The following is a 21,839-nucleotide window of genomic DNA, read 5'->3' as shown; positions in this document are numbered from 1 at the left end:
GAATTTTCTTTCTGGATAGGATTTAATAGGTACAGGCAGGCCATTCTTTTCATTGTAACAGATCGGAAAACAACAACAAAAACCCATGGTAAATTACAGAAATAAAATTTTAAAGCTATCAGAGGGCCATGGAAGCAACGATTACCAAATTAAAATTCTAGAGATGGTAGAACCCTTCTTAGATGAGCTGAGATTGCCAAGTGTTTTCCTCTCCCTGGGGCCTTATCATGTCTGGGCATTTCTGAGAAATAGGCTTACCATAGAGAGATTATTCTAAGGGAAAGTAAAATTAGAAAAGCTTTTGATGACGGTGTGGGTTGGTGTGATGTATTGGAATCTAGAGAAATTTCATAGCTGTGGCCAGTGTTCCCCACAGGATGCATTCTGAGAGCTGGGGTGGTGTGGGAGGTGGTGGATTAGACTAGAGAGGCAGAGCGAAGTTTCTTGCAGTTTTGCACTACTTGGGAGAAAATAGCCCACTAAAGAGAGAGGCCTAGAACAAAAGAGATTTGACATCAGAAGTAAACCAAGTATAATAACTAAAGCTGCAACCCAGCACTGACCAAGCTCAATCTCTAATTAATGTGTTTGGCTCCTCATGCTCTCTGTTGAAAGGAGGAAAAGGTAAACTATCTCTGGGAGAAAAATAACATTAATTTCAGTATCTATAGATCTTTTATACATAATTTATGTCATATAATAAAAATTGTATAAAAATTACAGGACTTATAAAGAGGAAGGAAAGTGTGACTAATACCTAAGAGGGAAAAATAGACATTAGAAGCAGACACTGGATCAGGTAGATATTGATGTTAGCAGGCCGGGACTTCAAAATTACTCTTATAAATATGTTTTAAAAAAACAGAGAAATTTTGGACAAACTGGATGAAAGCATGAGTAATTTCAACTGAGAATTAGAATCTATATGCATAAACGAGATTCAAATACCTTTATAAAACTGAATATATACACTGAGTGTCCAGATTATTATGACCACCTGACGTTTGTAGGCAAATTAGGTATAATTTCGTGCTGAAGTTACTAGAGGGCCAGACCATTATAATAGGGAAGCAGGTTGTTTGCCACGACAGGAGAAGTGATTTTTTTCTGAAGATATGGGTAAACAATACGATTTAACAGCCTTTGAATGTGGGATATATAAAGGGTGTCCCAAAATTCACGCAAGAAGTAATTTTAATAGAAAACACAGGTTTATAAATAAAAATTGTAAATTTTTATTGATTCATAAAGGATACAGTATAGGGTTATGTATGGAATAGCATATTGAGTAAATGGCCTCCATGGCTTTGCTGGCACATACGCACTCTTTTTTTGAAATTTTCCATGACCGTTTTGCATGAATGTGGCTGAATTTTGATGAGGCTCATTTTCATCTTGATGGCTTGGTTAGTCAACAAAATTGTCACATTTGGAGTTCAGAAAATCCACGAGTGATTGTTGAGAAACAAATGTATCCACAACATGTCACTGTTTGGTGCGGATTTGGGGCTGGAGGCATTATTGGACCATTCTTTGAAAATGCGGCTGCTCAGGCAATAACAAAGAGTGCATATGTGCCAGCAAAGCCATGGAGGCCATTTACGCAATATGCTATTCCATACATAACCCTATACTGAATACTTTATGAATCAATAAGAAATTTACAATTTTTCATTATAAACCTGTGTTTTCTATCAAAATTACTTCTTGCGTGAATTTTGGGACACTATTGTGATGAGTGACCAGATTATTATGACCACCTGACATTTGTAGGCAAATTAGCCGTACACTGTATCCTATGGGATATGGAAGCTGAAGGCCTGTTCCGAACACCATTGCTGTCTGCAGTTACCAAAATAAAATGTCTCCTATTCGCACATAAACACAAGGATTGGACAGTCGAGCATTGGAAAAAAGTCATGTGGTCCGATGAATCACATTTCCAGTTGCATCATGCAGATGGAAGAGTGAGAATTTGGTGGAAACAGCATGAAAGCATGCACCCCACATGCATGAGTACAACCCTTCAAGCTGGTGGGGGCCATGTTATGGTTTGGGGCATGTTTTCCTGGCATGATTTGGGCCCTTTAATTCGTGTGGAACAAGGTCTGAATAGTACAACATACCTAAGTATGGTTGCTCATCAAGTACATCCTATCATGTTGATGGCATATCCCAATGGAGATGGCTTCTCCCAACAAGACAATGCGCCATGCCATGGTGCCCATATTGTGCAGGAGTGGTTTCAAGAAAATGAGGGAGACTTTACCTTGCTTAGGTAGCTCCCACAATCACCAGATCTCAATCCAATTGAGCATTTGTGGGACGAAGTTAAAAGAGTCATCAGGCAGCTGGTTCCACAACCATCAAATCTCACAGAACTGGACAGTGCTATTCATCAGGCATGGTGTCAGATTCCTCGCATCACCTTTCAACATCTCGTGGAGTCAATGCCAAGAAGAATCGCTGCAGTATTGAAGGCCAAAGGTGGCCCAACGAAGTACTGATGGGGTGGTCATAATAATCTGGCATTCATAATAATATATATCCCACATTCAAAGTCTGTTAAATTGCATTGTTTACCCATATCATCAGAAAAAAATCACTTCTACTGTCATGGTAAACAACCTGCTTCCCTATTTATAATGGTCTGGCCCTCTAGCAACTCAGCGCAAAATTATAGCTAATTTGCTTACAAACGGCATGTGGTCATAATAATCTGGACACGGCATGTGGTCATAATAATTTAGAACCTATAATAATCTGGACACTCCAAAGTCAAAATAAAATAAATGCACATTTAAGACACATAAAGAGCTGGGGAAATTACTCATCAGCAGGTCCACTTTAAAAGAAAAATTACAGAAAATTCTTCGACTGAAAGAAAAATCTCAGATGGAAACCTAGTACACAAGAAGAAATAAAGAACACAAGAAAAAGTATTGTAACCTCTAGAGCAGTGGTTCTCAACCTTCTGGCCCTTTAAATACAGTTCCTTATGTTGTGACCCAACCATAAAATTATTTTCTTTGCTACTTCATAACTGTAATATTGCTACTGTTATGAATCACAATGTAAATATCTTATATGCAGGATGGTCTTAGGCGACCCCTGTGAAAGGGTTGTTCGACCCCCAAAGGGGTCGCGACCCACAGGTTGAGGACCGCTGCTCTAGAGTAATCACTAAAGGAATAATATAAAGAGATATAAAAACCGAAGAATTAAGAGAAGTCATAAAATGGGATAATTCAGAATATTTGATGTAAACATTTTAATAGGTTCCTCATTTCTGGTAAAATAAATGTTAAGGTCCTTAGCAAACAGTGAACTAAGTGCTCTTGATCTGGGCCCCAATTACCTATCTTCCCTCAATTCTCATCATGCCTCTTTTAGAACCCAGCTATTTGGAACTATGTGTAGCCAGCTCCCTTAGCACACCATGTCACTCATCCCACCCTACACCTGCATATGCTACTCCATTGCTAGAAATGGCACCTCCCTTTTTTCTTACCTGAGTAATACCAACTTAACGTTTAATATCCAACTCAGTTATAATCTGGTTTCTCGGAAAAACCATCTATGACTCTCAATGTGATTTCTAGCTCTACCATATGGTGCTTATCTCTATCATAGCCCTTGTTGCAAAACATAATTATTTGTTTTTATCTGTCTATTTCTCAGAATAGTCTTCAAGGTTGTTGAAGGCTGGGCCTCTACATGTTAGCTCTCTGCCTCCCACATCCAGCATAGGGACTAGCCCAGAGAAGTCATTCAATATCTACCTTTGGAAAGGTTAAATACTTGTGTAAGCAAATGTTATTTCACTATCAGCTAGTTGAAAACTTTATAATATTACTAGTGTAATATTTGTTCACATGGAAAGGAAATTAATTAGAAGAAATATTTTAATATTGCTATTCGCCCTTTCTCTATAATAGAAGTGTCAACCAAATTCGCAATCAACAATGACAGATCAAAACCCACGTGTGCTATTGGTGCCAGCAAGAGCTTTATATGTATCATGCATGCATGAGTCATCTTAGCCTTTTATATATAAGGAATAAACTTGCTTAATTAGACCTGCTTTCTGATGTAGCTAAACTTTTTTCAGCCTGGTGAAGCACCCTAACTTCTCTATCAGCTAATTGTCAGCAACACAGCAGTAAATATTGACACGAAGCAGATTATTATTATAGATCACGCAGGAAGAACAAAGGGTAAAATATTTAACTATAGCAGTGTTTGACTGTATTCTGCACAGTGAGAAAACATGAAGTCATTTTCTAGGTGTCCACCATTTCTTACTTCTTTTCAGTTGGGTCAAGTTTCTAAATATCTAAATCTCTGTTTTCTGGCTAATGAAAAGAAAATAGGGTCTTACCAAGTCTCCTATCTATCTACTCCAGGACTTCTGTGAGGATCAAATGAGATCAGGCACTTGAAAACACTTCACAAACATTTGGTTAAACTGTGAAATTTTTGCACCTGGCTATAGAGCAAGTCATGTTCCTAGGCTGAAGAAACTGCAAGGAGGCTAGTCGCTAGGAAGAGGAAGCTGGGCATTGCTACGTGACATCATTACCTGGTGCCCACAGTGACTCTTTCTCGGTTGGACTCGGATGTGGGCTGCATTTTGCATCATGGGGTCTTGGCAGCATTGGCTGCGATTTGGTGAGGTGTTGCTCCAGTGTGGTGGTGGGGCCTGTGTCCCCCTTGGGGGAAGCCAAGTTTTTCTTTGTTGGTGCCAGGTCCGTGGTGCCATTTATTTGTAAATGGCCAGTGTGCATCATGGCAGCTCCTGCATTGAGCGTCTGCGCCCCCTGGTGGTCAGTGCGCATCATAGCTACTGGTGGGACAGATGAACACTTAGCCTTTTATATATATTGAGTGGCCAGATTATTATGACCACCTCATCAGTACTTTGTTGGGGCACCTTTTGCCTTCAATACTGCAGCAATTCTTCTTGGCATTGACTCCACGAGATGTTGAAAGGTGATGCGAGGAATCTGACACCATGCCTGATGAATAGCACTGTCCAGTTCTGTGAGATTTGATGGTTGTGGAACCAGCTGCCTGATGGCTCTTTTAACTTCATCCCACAAATGCCCAATTGGATTGAGATCTGGTGATTGTAGGGGCCACCTAAGCAAGGTAAAGTCTCCCTCATGTTCTTGAAACCACTCCTGTATAATACGAGCACCATGGCATGGCACGGTGTTGGGAGAAGCCATCTCCATTGGGATATTCCATCAACATGATAAGATGAACTTGATGTGAGCAACCATACTTAGGTATGTTGTGCTATTCAGACCTTCTTCCACACGAATTAAAGGGCCCAAATCATGCCAGGAAAATATGCCCCAAACCATAACACTGCCCCCACCAGCTTGAAGGGTTGTACTCATGCATGTGGGGTGCATACTTTCATGCTGTTTCCACCAAATTCTCACTCTTCCATCTGCATGATGCAACTGGAAACATGATTCATCGAACCACATGACTTTTTTCCAATGCTCGACTGTCCAATCCTTGTGTTCCTGTGCTTGGGTAACTGTCATGGTAAACAACATGCTTCCCTATTTATAATGGTCTGGCCCTCTAGCAACTTCAGCATGAAATTATAGCTAATTTGCCTACAAACGTCATAATAATCTGGACACTCAGACTAGAGGCCCAGTACACAAAATTCATGCATGGGGCAGGGTGTCCCTTAGCCTGGCCTGCACCCTCTCCAATCTGGGACCCCTTGGGGGATGTCCGACTGCTGGTTTAGGACCGATCATTTAGGACCTCTGTCTCCTGAATGTTTGCCTGACTGCTTGCCTGATTGTCCCTAATCACTTCTGCCTGCCAGCGTGATCACCCCCTAGCCGCTCCTCTGCCAGCCTGATTGATGCCTAACTGCTCCCGTGCCAGCCTGATCACTCCCAACTGCCCTCCCCTGCTGGCCTTATCGCCCACAACTGCCCTCCCCTGCCAGCCATCTTGTGGTGGCCATCTTGTTACATGAGGGCGGCCATCTTGTGACGACATCACACGACGCCACCTAGGCTTTTATTATATAGGATTACACAGAGCATGTTATAATCTTTTTCCATCCTCTAGACCAGCAGTTCTCAACCTGTGGGTTGTGACCCCTTTGGGGGTTGAACGACCCTTTCACAGGGGTCGCCTAAAACCATAAGAAAACACACATATAATTACATATTGTTTTTGTGATTAATCACTATGCTTTAATTATGTTCAATTTGTAACAATGAAATGGGGGATCACCACAACATGAGGAACTGTATTAAAGGGTCCTGGCATTAGGAAGGTTGAGAACCACTGCTCTAGACCTTTATTGATAAATCACATGCCAGCACGTCAAACTCAACACATTCCAGATTCAACTGTGCTGTTGAGTGTCAAACTCAGTTAATGTGTCACCATCAGAAGTCAGCTATTACAGTCAAGTTGCAGTTATTTGGACTTCTGCCCTACTTACATTATTTCCTTGATATTGTCTTTCTTTCCTCCCCTCTCCCCCTTTTTACTTCTACTCTTTCTAATTCCCAGCTCAGATGTTACCTCCATTCTGAATTCATTCCTATGCCCCAGCCAGTTAATCTGCCTTCTTCCATGGTACGTAGAACTTCATCTGTGGTGTCTCATGTCATGCATTCTGTCTCTACCTCAAGTTGGTGAAATGAAATGTTAGATTTAAAAAAATAAACTATTTTCACTTACAGAAAAGGCAAAGAAAGAAAAGCTGAAGAAAATTTAACAAGCAAAAGAAAAAAGCACGCCTTTTCAAAACTATGTGGAAATTACAAGAATTTTTTTAACTAAAGGACTTGTGTGCACATACGCATAACCCATGGACACAGACAATAGTGTGGTGAAGGTCTGGGGCAGGGGTGTGCTGGAAGGGATCAATGGAGGAAAAAAGGAGACATATGTAATACATTCAACAATAAAAGTTTAAAAAGAAAATTCCCCCTAATGTTACCTAGATGATGTCTATTTCTGTTTTAATTCTTAAGCTGCCACTCTTGAAACACAGAAGACATTGCTAATCTCATCTCCAAATAATTTATTTCTAATTGAGAGCTGCCAGGAACCTCACTGTAAGTTTATGGAACAAATAAAGGGCAGATTATTTTTCAAAAAAAAAAAATCACAAGAAATTTTTAAGTGGACAAATTCAGAAAAAATAAATCTCTTTGAAAATGTATTAGTGTCTTTTAGGTACTGTAGGTATTTCCATCCAGCCATCCACCCCGCCTCTCCACACACCCATTCTCCCTGCCCATTAGGAGACGTCATCTGTGGATGAAGGAGAATACACAAGGCTCCTCACATAAACAGGCTTTCCCAGGGCTGAGGACAGGTGTTGCTGCACTGCTGTCCAGCTCTCTCCATTCCTGCTTTCCAGCTTCTGAATGCTGTGTCACCCATTTCTCTTGCCTTAGTTCTGACTCCAGGCTCCATCCTGGTTTCCTCCCATGGGCGTGTTCTCTGTCTCAACTGTTGTACACTTTGTCTTAGCTCTCTGGAGCTTTTCTAATGATCTGTCCCCCATACTCTTCTGTCTGTGACTCAGGAGGACCAGATAAGTCCTCCCCATATTTATTCTTAAAGATGAATCACCCTGGGGAAGAACAATGGGATGATACCCTGAAAGCCCTGTCAGTTGCACTAAAGGTTATTTCGATCCCTAATGCTTATGGATTCATGTTTTTAAAAGAAACAAGCAGAAGCCATGGATGATCCTCATGAGAGCAAATGAATGATTGTTAGTTTAGGAAAGAGAAACTCTGATAAAAGGCAAAGGAAGTGATAATAATTAGGCTGGAAACTGGCAATGAGGAATGACAACTGCACCTTGCTTACAAGTGAAATGAAAAAAAAAAAAAAAAGGCCCAGCTGGCTTGGCTCAGTGGTTGAGTTTTGACCTATGAACCAGGAGGTCACAGTTCGATTCCCAGTCAGGGCACATGCCCGGGTTGTGGGCTCCATCCCCAGGGTGGGACTTGTAGGAGGCAGCCTATAAACCATCATTGACATTTCTCTCTCTCTCCCTTTCCCTTCCTCTCTGAAATTATATATATATATATATATATATATATATATATATATATATATATATATAAATGTCACATATGAAAGCATGCTTAAAGTTACTAATCATCCAAGAGATACAAATCAAAACAACAATGTGATACCATCTCACACCTGTCAGAATGGCTATCATCAACAAATCAACAAAGGACAAGTGCTGACGAGGATGTGGAGAAAAGGAACCCTCCTGCACTGCTGGTGGGAATACAGACTGGTGCAGCCACTGTGAAAAACACTATGGAGTTTCCTCAAAAAGTTAGAAATGGAACTCCCATTTGACCCAGTAATCTCACTCCTAGGACTATATCCCAAGAAACCAGAAACACCAATCAGAAAGGATATAGGCACCCCTTTGTTCATAGCAGCACAATTTACCATAGCTAAGATTTTGGAAGCAGCCTAAGTGCCCATCAGCAGATGAATGGATTAAAAAACTGTGGTACATCTACATGATGGAATACTATGCTGCTATAAAAAAGAAGGAACTTTTGACATTTGCAACAACATGGGTGGAACTGGAGAGCATTATGCTAAGTGAAATAAGCCAGTCGGAGAAAGATAAATACCACATGATCTCACTCATATGTGGTATCTAATGATCAACATAATTTGATGAACAAGAATAGATCGATCTAGAGACAAATGGTAGAGGAGGGCGGTTAGAGAGCAACCAAAAGACTTGTATGCATGCATATTAGCACAACCAGTGGACACAGACACTGGGGCGGTGAGGGCTTGCCCAGGGTGGGAATGGCTGGGGGCAGGGGTCAATTGGGGAAAAAAGGAGACATATGTAAAACTTTAGACAATAAAAAAAAATTTAAAAATATGTCGACCAGCTGTTCTCCCTTTCCATAGGGAACCAAGCAAAGACAAGGGGCCTGAACTTCCTCAAGCATGGACATGAAGAAATGCCTCCTTCCTACAGGGTTATTATTTCTCAAGGAGGATGCCAAATCTCCATCTTGAGAATTGGAAAAGTTTAGAAACCACAGATCTCAGAAGATGGTTGGAGTGTAGTTCTGATCTTTTGATTGTTACGAGCTGAAACTTGCACTTTTCATTAATTATTTTAAATGAGTTCCCTGTAGTGTCCATATGCTTTCTGACTGCCTCACTGAGAATCAGGTTGTGCTGTCTGCGCTCCCGCAGGGCCTCTCCTTAAGGGGAACATTTTTTCACAGATATTATTCTTCAAAGTCTTAGAAGCCTATATCAGGCTGAAAAACAGAGCATCCTTTTACACATCTTGTTTCTGAATCTTGAGAGAGCATTCGCTTGTATTTCCTAAGTTCAGCTTTCTTGTCTACTCATCATATTAGCCTACCACTGCAGCTGGAAGGCTCCAAGACAATACATTTTAAGTAGCCTCTATTTGTTCTTTGGATTCGACATATGAGTGAGATCATGTGATACTTATCTTTCTCTGACTGGCTTATTGTGCTTAGCATAATACCCTCTAGGTCTCGATCATATGTGGAATCTGAAGAACAAAATAAACTGATGATAACAAAATATATCCAAAGACATAGAAACATGGGGCAAGACTACAGAATCTCAGATGGGTGGGAAGAGATTAACCAAAGAATTTATATGCATATATGCATAACCAATGGGCACAGACAATAGTGAGGGGAAGACCTGGGGTGGGGGTAGGGGCGGGCTAGAAGGGGTCAATGGGGAAAAAGGGGGACATCTGTAATACTTTCAACAATAAAGATAAATTTAAAAAATTAATAGCCTTTTATTTGTAGTGTTTTACATGAAAAGAACAAAACCAGGTGGGCAGAGACTCTGCTCTAAGGCAGCCTTATGACTGTCTCTTTCTAGGGTATGTCTGAAAATTAAGATTATGTGGCGGGAAGACTTCCCATCCGTAGCAACTCATAATACATCTTCATGGCATTCTGACTTGAGAAAAGTGACAAAATAAAAATATTCTTTTAATGTATCCCAGCGTGTTGGCTGTCCCTTCCGAGAGCACTGATCAGCAGCTGAGCTATAAATCTTACCAGTCAAACCACACCTCATTTCACTGCAACCCAGAAGGCAAACACGTGAGGCTTTCATTTCTACTTTACTTTTCTAATCGATTGAGTTTCAAAGGGAGGGATGCGGAAGTGGACAATGGCTGTGGACTTACTCTCAGAGAACGATGGGGGCTCTGGAGTTTGGGGACACGCCTCCTCTGGCTCTTCCCTAAAGTATTTCTCAGGGTCCAGAAGAAAAGCCGGTTTATTCACTTCCGGTAGCTCTTTCAGGACTCCGATGCTTAATGACCTAAATACGCCTTCACAACAGCAGGTGTTGGGGGGAAGATAGAAATAAAAGCCCAATATTTAATTCCTCAGAAGGAGCCAGCACATTTCCAAGTTAATTTTTTTTAAATTTAACCTTCCTGTTACTCAGCTGGTTCAGCTGCAGTCATCAGCAAACCCTATAAGCACAGCTGTTCACAATAAATCCATCGTCCTTTCATGCAAAGGAATCAAAAGGAACCCAAACCTCCCCATTCATTTATTTTTTTTATTTTCTACTCTTTTGCTATTTTCCCTTGAAAATTAGTATTCTGCAGTTTTGGAAAAGCTTCAGTTTCTCTTTTATCTATAAGAAAATTGTAGCCTTTGTGACAGGAAATCTGTTTTTAAGCATTTAGTTTAACAACATCTCTAAATGTTTGAATTTGCAGGTACTTTCTCATTTTGCTAACATGTAAACCAGAGCTGTGTTGTATATATGATGCATACAATGAGATGATGGAAAGGAAACCTCTTTTGATCACACACCCGTAAAAGCATAGTCTTGGACAATGAAAACATTTTCTCTTTGCTTCAGAGGATAAATGGACAATAGATTGGAAGCCTACAAACCTTAATTCAGGATGTGATTGTATGTTTGATAGTTAACTCTGCAGAGATGGGAACTGAGCTTTGGTCATTGTGATGGCTCGGGTTCTAGGAAAAGTAAACTGATACAGACTCAGCACCTGCTCTGGGACAGGTCCTGTGCTGTCAGTGGTTCTCAAACTTTGCCAGGCTTCAGACTCACTTGGAGGAATTGTTAAAGCATAAGCTAACGACTATACACCACTTTGTTTCTTATTTAGAAGGGTGGGGTGGGAACTTACATTTCTAAGTTCCAGGTGGTGTTGATGCCGTTAGGCTAGAGAACAGTGTTTGAGAATCAGTGTGTTATGTCAAACCAAAGGAGAAATCTCCACAACCTGTAAAATGCCACCATGCCCTGCTGACAGATAAGGACATAGAGGTGGGGCTCAAGATGTTTTAATAACTTGCCCGAATTATATAGCTGGTAAACATAGACCTTGGCTTAAGCTCAAGTATCTTTCACTCCAAACGTTGTGCTCCAAGGTATAATAATAATAGTAACATCTATACTAATACAAGGGTAATATCCTAATTAGACCGGGTCAACCGGACATCTTCCAGACATCCGACTTCCTTCCGGACAAAGCCACGGTGGCAGAGGCTGAGGCAGAAGCGGTTAGGGGCAATCAGGCCAGCAGGGGAGCAAGCAGTTAGGGGGCGATCAGGCTGGCAAGGGAGGGCAGTTGGGGGCGATCAGGCTGGCAAGGGAGGGCAGTTGGGGGTGATCAGGCCAGCAGGGGAGGGCAGTTGGGGGAGATCAGGCAGGCAGGCAGGCAGGCAAACGGTTAGGAGCCAGCAGTCCCGAGTTGTGAGAGGGACATCCGACTGCCAGTTTAAACCAGCAGTCAGACATCCCCCAAGGGGTCCCAGATTGGAGAGGGTGCTGGCCGGGCTGAGGGACACTCCCTCCCCCTGCCCCCCATACACGAATTTCATGCATTGGGCCTCCAGTTGCTAATAAAATTGCATTGAGTTTCTATAATATGTCAGGTACTATTCTAAGTGCTTTACATGTAATATCTCTTGTAATCCTGACAAAAATCCTATGGAGTAGATCAGTTTATAAATATGCATTGAATATTAACAAATAAGGATGTACCTTTTGACAGGAAAATTTCAACCCAAATTCTAAAATGAAAATATCTGTACTCTGAAAGTGCAGCTTTCCTGTGGACACAGTTGGAAAAAGATTCATAGTATGTGAAATAGTCTCATCATGATGGAACCTCAGGACTGATTCTCCCTATGCTTCTTTTTTTTTTCTTAATTGATTTATTGGGAAGAGAATGGTTAATAAAATTGTACAGGTTTCAGGTATACAATTCTACAATGCTTCATCTGAACACTGTATTGTGTGCTTATCACTCCAAGTCAAGTCTCCTTCCATCACCATTTATCCCCCCTTTACCTTCTTCTACCTCCCCCAACCCCTCTTCCCTCTGGCAATCACCACACAGTTAAATAATACACTTGAGTATAATAATGATTTCTTTGTTTCAATTACTTTTTTTATAATTATTTTTTCTAGTCAGCCAATAACTAAACGAATGCATCATTCTGGGTGGCTATGGGCTTCCTAAGAGCAAAATTTGTTTCTATTCATTTTCATCTCTAAACACTTCGGGGAAAGAATTAACATTCTGTGCCAAGGCTATTTTGGGAACTGTAGAGGGCAGGTTACATGTGCTTTCTGGCTTAGATCTTACATGTCCGTTGCATGTACATTGTGCAGCCTTGGACAAGTCACTTAATGTCTCTGAGCCTCACTTTCCTCCTTTGTTAAGTGGGGTCTCAGGACCTTCCTTTCAAGTTTATTAAGGAACACCAATATTCCTGGCACACACCGTAGCTATTTGTCATTCATATCAATCTGTAAAATAATAACACTGTAAATATATACCAGTGGTAATTACTTACTGGATGATTTTTGTAGAACTTCACTGCTGTAAAGGTTATGTGTTTTTTTCTTATATATATTTCTTTCCTTATATTTTATAGCTAAATTTATAACTTCTGATGATCCGACACTGGAAGAGAATAATTCATGGTGAAATAAAATTAACCACAAAGGATGAACAGACACTCTCTGGCTATAAATACTGTATATCTGTTACTTTGACCAAAAAAATAAAATAAAATAAAAACCTCTATCCTGTGGACCTAAATAGTGACATTTGTTTATACCAAACAAGTCAAATCTTTGAATAAAATGCCTGCTGGCCATGTGATAATATAATATGGTAAGAGCTAGAGAGGCTGAGAGGCTAAAGAAAAGCTGTACTCATAACAAGTGGTAGGTCAGAGAAAAAGCTATGCAGAATAAAATTTTATAGAAACACACACAATGTGCCAATTATGCGGGGTAATCAGTGAGATGTGTCAAAAACTCTTTTATCTGATGTCAGGCTGTATCTTCACTTATGATGTACAAAATTCAGAAAAATTCAGCATTTTTGAGGATTCTCATAGAATCTATAAGAAAATTTTAAGTTAGCTTGAATCCAATGAAAATAGTTTTATCAATAAAACATAGAGTGAAATCATTATATAGTTGTATATAATTCCAGTCAGAAAATGAGAAATGATCCCAAACATATTTCACACTCACTGTCATAGACCCTAACCTTAATGACTACACATTTCATTGCCAAAAGTCTGACTCCTTAGCTTATTCTGGACAAAGGCAGTTTATCAGACTTTCCTTGTTTTTCATGTCTTTGGAAGTTTCAATGAATGCTTGTCAGACTTTTGTAGAATGTCCTTTAATTTGGATTTGCCTGACGTTTTTCTTATGGTTAGATGGGAATTATGGGTTGTTGGGAGGAAGTCAACAGAGATGAATCCATTTTCTCACCACATCTTATCAAGGGGACACGCTGTCAACCTGACTCACTGCTTTGAATGTTAATATCCTCACCTGGCCAAGGTTGTATTGGCCAAGTTTCTGCACTTCCTTTTAAAAGTTATATTTTCCCTTCCTTTTTATAAACTTCTCTCTGGAAGCAAATTTCTAAGTACAGCCCACGCGCAAAGGGGGATGAGGAGGGGAACTCTACTGCCTTGATTGGGGTAGTATCTACATGAACTTTTTGGAATTATAGATTTTCCTTTTCTTTAGGAAATCTTTGCCTTCCAAAAGACGGAGGTCAGGTGGAGTTTTTCCCCAGATCACACTGGAATGGCCTCCCTCACAACACGGATCTCCTATGAAGAGGGACATATCATTTAACCACTATCTGGGCTTTGAAGACATGAACAACGGTACATTAGAGTCATTTGAAGATTGTAGGAGAATCTGTAACAATGAGAAGTTGGTGTCAGATACAAGAAGGGTGCTGTTAGGCCTTATAGTTATTAAGTTGAGAATTTTTTTTCCAGAAAAGTATTATTGAAATAAATTGAGGTACAAAAGATTGATAGAAGTAGTGGGGTCTATCTTTGAACTAGTTAATACCAGGCCTTGATTTCCCCCTAAACATCCTGAACTGTTTCCTGCTTTTAGACTACTTGCTTTCTCACCCAGTGGTATTCAAATCAAATATCTTTTGTATAAAACAAAAGACTTTGACTATCTCTACTAAAGAGTTTAAGCCACAGAGGGAGAGAAGTGGGCAGAGGGTACGTGCAAATCTCCTGGAAACTGCAACAGATTTCACTACTTAGACGACAGCCTAGGAAATGGAGCTGTATTGACAAAGCTCCAAAGCAAAGAGCAGTTCTGTGAACAACCAGACCACAGATTTAACTTCATATTCAGAGGCCAGCCTAGTGCTTCTTTTCCAAAGACATCTGACATTTGAGAGAATGGTTACTGTGAAAATGTACAGGAAACTAGAAAGAGGTGAATATTCCTCAAAGTCCAATATTCCTAATGGATGAAGACAAAAAAGCAGAAAAATGCAATAAAGAGTTTTGAGTTTAAAACTTTTGCAAACATGTCTTACATGGTGGTGCAAGAAAGTGGGCCTACTACGGGCTCTGGTAGTCTTGCCAACAATTTTATGAGAAGGAAAGGCTCTAAATGATCAACCATCCCTCGGTCTTAGATGTAAAGGGAAGAATGATGTGTGGCAAATCCCCCAGTGCCCTACTATGTCTATAGTAGTGCCTTATACATAGCAGGTACTTGGCAAAATATTTGATCACTTGACTAAGAAACCAATAACTTTTCAACATGATGCTTTTTGAACAGACATTATGGAGTGATGGCACAGAGTACTGACTCTGGAGCCAGTATGCCTGTTGTAGGATCCCTGGTTCACCTCTTTCTGGCTGATTGACACTGGGTGAATCATTTAACCTCCGTGTACTTGCTTCCCTAGTCGTGAAACAGGGGTCATAAACAGGGGTCATGTAGCTATCTCTAAGGATTACAGTGACAATTAAATGAGCTAAACACATAAAGACCTAGAACAGTGCCTGGATTATTCTAAGAGCTTAATAAGTATTGGCTACTATCACATTAAGTAAAAAAAGACAATTCTTTCTACTCAAAGCAGAGAATTCAAATACTCCCTACAGCCAGTTCTAAGACTCCTAGGAACCAGCAGAATGATGAGACAAAAAATAAGGACACACAGCATTTACAGAGATAATAATTTGCTGTACAAGTATTTTTAAGACTTAAATTTCAAAAATTGAGTAGACTTTCATTTTCTTTCATTTGTCATGCATGTGTGTATGATAGTTCTTGCCACAGATTGTTGGTGAAAGGAGACTGTCAGTCCTCCAAGTGTTTTATGTCACATAAGACCTGATTTAAAATTAGATTTTATTGCTTTGTGTATTTTTTCCCTTATAGTTGGCCATATATTTTCCAATTTAATTTCTCACATAAGATCTACTGGCAGAATAATTAAGTAATCAATGGCATATAAAGAATATTAAATATCAGTTCCCTCATCACTGTACTATAGAATTTAGAACATCATAATTATTTCACATGTCTAAAAACCATTAATTTTAATTATGCCTTCTGTCTATATAAACTTACTGAGAAATAAATGGAAATTTCTGTTTCATTTTCTATCTGGTTTTTAAATCCTGGCTTCTTATAATTAACCTTATCCCCATAAGTAACTTTTTAATGATAGCCAAAGGAAAATTGATAGATAAAAGCAGGCAGAAAAGACTCGCTCTTCATTGTTCTAATATAAGAATGAAGATCAATGAAAGAGACCTTACAAATGGACAGATTTGACTTTAGCATCAGAGCCATTCTGTAATAATAAAAGCGTAATATGCTCATTAGACCAGACATCCTTCCAGATGTCCTTCCAGACGACCTTCCGGATGAAGCCCTGGCTGTGAGGGTCGAGGCAAGCCACCGCGGCTGTGAGGGCTGAGCCCCTTGCATGAATTTCATGCATCAGGCCTCTAGTTCTATAATAAAGAGTGATTCAATAACAGAGATGGTGACTGTGAGATGGTGAGCACATCCCATAGCAATTATTCAAGAGGAGGCTGGGGATATGCTTTTCTTAAGGCTGTCACAGGAGTTAGTTTCATAGACTTCTACTATCTGAACTTCGCTATTGAATTATTGAAGGTTAATATGCATGTGAAAAAATGTTCACTTCTACAAACAATTAAAATATGCAATTTAAAACAATAATGAAAGATCATGGCAACAGTTTTAAGACAATGACAACAGTCAGTGTTGGTTCAGAAGGCAGCCATTCTCATATACGCTGGAGAGAGAGCCCAGGTGTAGGGGCAGCATTTTAGCAAGATGACCCAAGGGCCTTTGACACTTTTCACTCAGCAACTCCACCTCAAAGAATTTATTCGAATGTTGAATTCAGCTCATTGCTCTCACAATTGCATATGAAAGTATTTAAAGAAATGTTTTCCCTGTTAATATTTGTAAACAGTCTACATGTTTGAAAAGAAGAGAATGGTTAAAAAGCCACATAATACATTTCTAGGGAGTCATTAATGAATATTGGTGTCTGTGGACACTCATATTAAAAATACAGGAATAAACTTGTATATTTTTGAGTGATAACACAGGTTATAAATTATGTATACTAAATCATCATTTTTATACACTGCACATTTATTTATTAGCATAAGTATGCCCAGAACAAGCCAGGAGAGTGAAAATTCCTAAGTCTTAGCAATGGCTTTGCTATAGGTGATTTCTCTTTATCTTCTTCTCCTTGCTTATTTGTACTTGCAAATTTTCCCTAATGAACATGTATTATTTTTATATTAAAAATATCCTAAGGTTATATTTTCTAAATTATTTTGTGTGTATTTTTCTAGATTAATTTTCTGTGAATTCAGAGACCAAATATTGCCATAAACTAAGAAAAATGCATGTCCACTGTAGTTTTTGTTGCCTATTTTATACTTTAATTTATTTCTTCCTCTTTTTTTCATTTTCTAATGGTAATTTTTGTAGAACCTAAGAGAGGGCAAAATCTTTCTCTGTATCAATTGTTAACTTAGCATTAGGACTTCCTTATTCTCTGAAATTCTATATTCATCTTCATTTCCCCAGGGCTTAAGTAGAAAATGACATTTAAACACCTACCTACTTCTCAGACATAATATTATAAAATGCCTTCAGCACTTTGGGAAACTGGTATGCATGTATAAACCAGAAGAAAACCTATGCCAAGGTTTTTATCCTGGGGAAAAAATCTTAGGTGTTAAAATGAGAACACAGTTTTAAATTTTTTAATTGTTTTCTTCATTTTGCCTGCTTCTCCCATTTTTATTGCCTTTTTCTTTTTGCGTCTCCATCTTTCTTACTGTTTAACTCCTCCATTAAACATACCGCTGCCTGCATACACATATACAGAAAGTATTTCCCCCCCTCTCATCTCTTTAAATTCCTTTACATATTTTTTTTCATATTTTTGCATATGGACAAGAACTGGTATGATTCTCTCCTTGGATTTAATCTGATTAGGAAAACAGCACATTCTTTAGAATAATCTTTTCTTAGGGAGAAAATAGTCTCTTCAATATTGGACAGAGGCCATGAAAAACATTTTACAGCTGACCATGACTTTGCACCTGTATGTTTTCCACACAAACCTCCTGCGAGAGGTAAGAAGTGACATGACAGTCACTTCTGAAGATACATTTTTTTACCTTTTTCTTTCAATCTGTTTAATAATTCTTAAATGACATTATCCTATACTATTTCATTACTGCAAAGTCTTAAAATCATTTCAATCCAGTCTTCTAACTTAGGTAAAGGCATACATTTCAAAGATCACAGGTATTTTTCGGTGCATTGTCATTTGACAAGATATAGTACAATAGAGATAACTTTGCTTCTTACTGCTGGAAATTTCTCCCAAGGCCTACAGAAACTTACAACCAAGATGAGAAAAATCACTCTGCTGCACACCTATCTACTCTGGCAGAATACAAAGCTCTAGATTTAAGACAAATCTGTGAATTTAGAAACCTATGTATCAGCACTAATTTTCATAACACAAAGTGTCATGCAACAATAGTAAATGTAATAAGATGAGATAGAAGTCAAGAAAGAAGTAAATAGTTCAAATTGCTATCTTTTAATTCTAGGGAAAGGCTTATTTAAAAAAATAATCATAACAGTCTGTCACAAGAAAGGGAAAATTAATATATTGGTTGAAATACTCTTAAACAGGAATCTATAACAATTGCCTTTATTCTTTTAGGAGTGTGACAGGAAGAGAAACAATGATCTATCTGTATGATCCTGGGTAACTTTATTTCCTGATCTATAACATTGCGTTGAATAGCTGGGTGGGGACATTTTGTCATATTGAAAGTCTTTCCATTCCCAGAATTCTATTAGTGTACAGGATTGGTCAAGCTATATTTCTCAATTGAAAAGATCATTCTGCTTAAAAGTAAAATGCCACTTGACATTTCAGTACTCTATAATTCAAAGAAATAGAAGAACAAATACCAAAATGTAATTTAGTGCAACAGAAACTTTTAAAGGGGCCTTTTTTCCCCCCTTCTATTTCCCTGTCAGCAGAGGTCCAAAAGGTCTGAAAGCAAAATAATTAATTAAGAAGTAAAACCTGTCCCCATATTCCTGAAGTAGCTCCAAAACCAACCTGGTGAAACCCAGGCCAACCACCTTTCTAGGATATAAACAGACCCAATATGCAATAACCTAAGAGAGGAGAGGAGGCGTTGGTGTTCATTGAGACCCACTCCAGAGAGAGTGGAGGGAAGCTTCCCCTTCACTTCAAGCCTGCATTCACACAGATCAAAGTGTTTAATGTGTGCTGTCTGCGGAAATCACGAGAGGGACACAGGCTCATTAATGCCTGCAAAAGTCTACAGGCAAAAAGCTATGGCTGGAGCTACCCAGGTGAGTAAGGTTAGAGGGGACAACCAGGGAGCAGTTGGTGTGGCAAGGATGAGTGAGCTTCTTATTGGCCAAGCAGAAGTTAACCCTAGAGGAGTTGTGCAAGAGGGAAGGTCTGCCAAAGCAGGTACACTGCAACAGAAAAACACTGTGATGTATATTTCCCAAGGTAACCCCAACTGAGGGCTGGGAGGGGTAGAGCTACAGGAGACTGGCCAAAGATGCATTGATTTGTAAATGTGCAATGCTGAAGTCTCTGAGTGGGGTCCTCAAAGAAGCCACAACGGTACCCCCTTAATTATGGACTTAAATTAATAATAAAGTATCAATATTGATTCATCAATTCTAACAAATGGACCACATTAATGCAAGACACTGGGTGGGGTAAGGTGGGGTATGTAGAAATTCTGTACTTTGTGTGCAATTTTTCTACACTCCTATATGTGTATGGTAAAAAAAATTCATATTAAAGAAAATACAATGAATAAAAGCATCCTTTCAAAAAATAATAGTTGTTTAGTGTGAACAGTAAAATTAAAAGAGCATGGGTTAGCAAGACTATAGGAAACAAAAGAAATAACTGAAGCTGCCTGGCATGAGAGAGAAAGAGGAATGTAATAATGGGATCTAGCAGAGTGGTGCAAAGAGAAGAAAAGGCTGAACAGCATGAAGGAAAGGCCAGAAGCATTCAAAGGAGAGTCATGTCTAATAATCAAAGTTGATCTCTTGCAAGTTCTGTCATATAAGCTTCTGTGAAAGTTACCAAAACCAGGAGTAAAATCTGACATACATTCTGAGACAGATGCATATAGTGGGGCCTTGACTTACAAGTTTAATTCGTTCCGTGACGGAGCTCATAACTCAAATTACTCATATGTCAAATCAAAAAGTGGAGGAGTGAGACACATGATGCTGGGCTGATGTTATGGCATTCACTGTGACGTTCACTGCACCAACTAGTGGTAGAGTATCTGAAGCTGGATCATAACCCGAATTTTAGCTCGCAACTCAAAGCAAAAAATCGGCCGAGAGACGGCTCGTATTTCAAAAAACTCGTTAGTCGGGACACTCGTAAGTCAAGGCCCCACTGTACATGCATACACACACACATTGTTTTTTAGGAAAGAGGCAAGTTTCCACATTGAGATTATTGATAGAGCAGAAGCAAAGGACTGGAAGACACTGAATAGAAATCAAGAATTCAATGGAGGCAAGAAATCAGAACCACATATAACCCTGAGGACATACATTCTCCCCTGCCACACACAAACCTGTCAATCCCCCCAATTTTAGAAAAATCTCAAGGTCATCATTGGACATTGCACAGAGAACACGAGGAGTTTGGGCCAATCTTATCTAAGTCTTATCTAGACGCCAGTTGGCATCTTGGTAACACTTAAAATTACTTACTTGTATGTTGGCTCATCTTTGTCTTTTTTATCAAGTAGAGAATATTGTATTGGGTCTAAGCATGATTCCTCGTTAGAAGGTGAAGCAGTTTCCCTTATGCTTTCTTCTTGAATCTCACTTTCCATTAAATTATTATCCTTCTTAGGGAAAGAAAAACAGCTTTCAATTTGCCAATGCTTTGCCTATAAAAACAAAGAGATTTATTTTTTGTGATTTTTTTCCTTGAACATTCATATGCTACACTCTGAATTAAAGTTGGGGACACACACAATAAAAGAATAAGACATGATTTCTGTTCTCTAGAAACTTATAGTCTTATACGGACACATACATGTAACTTTAATAAAGGATAAGACACATACATGTAACTTTAATAAAGGTAGAAAGTGAGTCATAGAAACAGAAATTCCCTGAAAAGATAATAATGAAGTACAAAAAATTGACATTCTTTCTTTAAAATCCTGAATAGTAAGATGAATATTTACTAAAAAGAAAAACAAAGAAAGTTTTTGTTGAAGAATTGTCAGAGTTAATTTTTGATACAACTACTTTCTTTTCATCTTATTTCCTAAAATATTGAGCATCCCTCACCCCAAAATATCTATAATAATAAAAGTGTAATGTGCTAATTAGACCAGAGGTCCTTCCAAAGACCTTCCAGATGAAGCTGGGGCTGCAAGGGCCAAGGCAAGCTTTCCTCTGTGAGGGAAGCCTGGGTCCGGGTGCCAGAGGGAAGCCAGTGCCAGCAGCCGGGGTAAGGAAGGCCTACTCTTGCACGAATTTCATGCATTGGGCCTCTATTATCCTATCTAATAAAAGACAAATAGGGTAATTAACCGTACCTCTGATATGCTTCCCATTGGCTAATCAGGGCAATATGCAAATTAACTTCCAACCAAGATGGCGGCCAGCAACCGCGCAGCTGAAACGAACAGGAGGCTTGCTTGCTCCAGTGATGGAGGAAGCCAAGGTTCCCTGCCTGCCATGGCCCAGCTCTGAGCCTGAAAGCAACAGCTCCAAAAGCAACTATGTTTCAAGTATAGAAGCTAAACAAACTCCAGATACCTCCTTTCAGCAGCTGAGGCCTCAAGCTGGAGCTGGGCCTCAGAGCT

At 39.3% G+C, this 21,839-nt stretch overlaps 1 protein-coding gene across 1 annotated transcript in view; it reads right to left on the bottom strand.

Annotated features, from left to right (window-relative positions):
* The window catches only part of WDR49 (WD repeat domain 49), a 135,250-nt gene that overhangs the window by 13,979 nt on the left and 99,432 nt on the right, over positions 1 to 21,839 (bottom strand). Inside the window, exons 16-18 of the mRNA XM_070403635.1 lie at positions 20,728 to 20,909; positions 12,909 to 13,018; positions 10,247 to 10,393 (exon numbers count right to left, since the gene is read on the bottom strand). Coding sequence (XP_070259736.1) covers positions 10,247 to 10,393; positions 12,909 to 13,018; positions 20,728 to 20,909 — 439 coding nt within the window. The remainder of the gene's footprint in view (positions 1 to 10,246; positions 10,394 to 12,908; positions 13,019 to 20,727; positions 20,910 to 21,839) is intronic.

This window comes from Myotis yumanensis, unplaced genomic scaffold (assembly GCF_028538775.1).
Source record: "Myotis yumanensis isolate MYYU_CA2020_CCGP unplaced genomic scaffold, mMyoYum1.0.hap1 SCAF_2, whole genome shotgun sequence".
Lineage (NCBI taxonomy): Eukaryota > Metazoa > Chordata > Mammalia > Chiroptera > Vespertilionidae > Myotis > Myotis yumanensis.
This window is presented reverse-complemented; position numbering and strand designations above follow the sequence as displayed.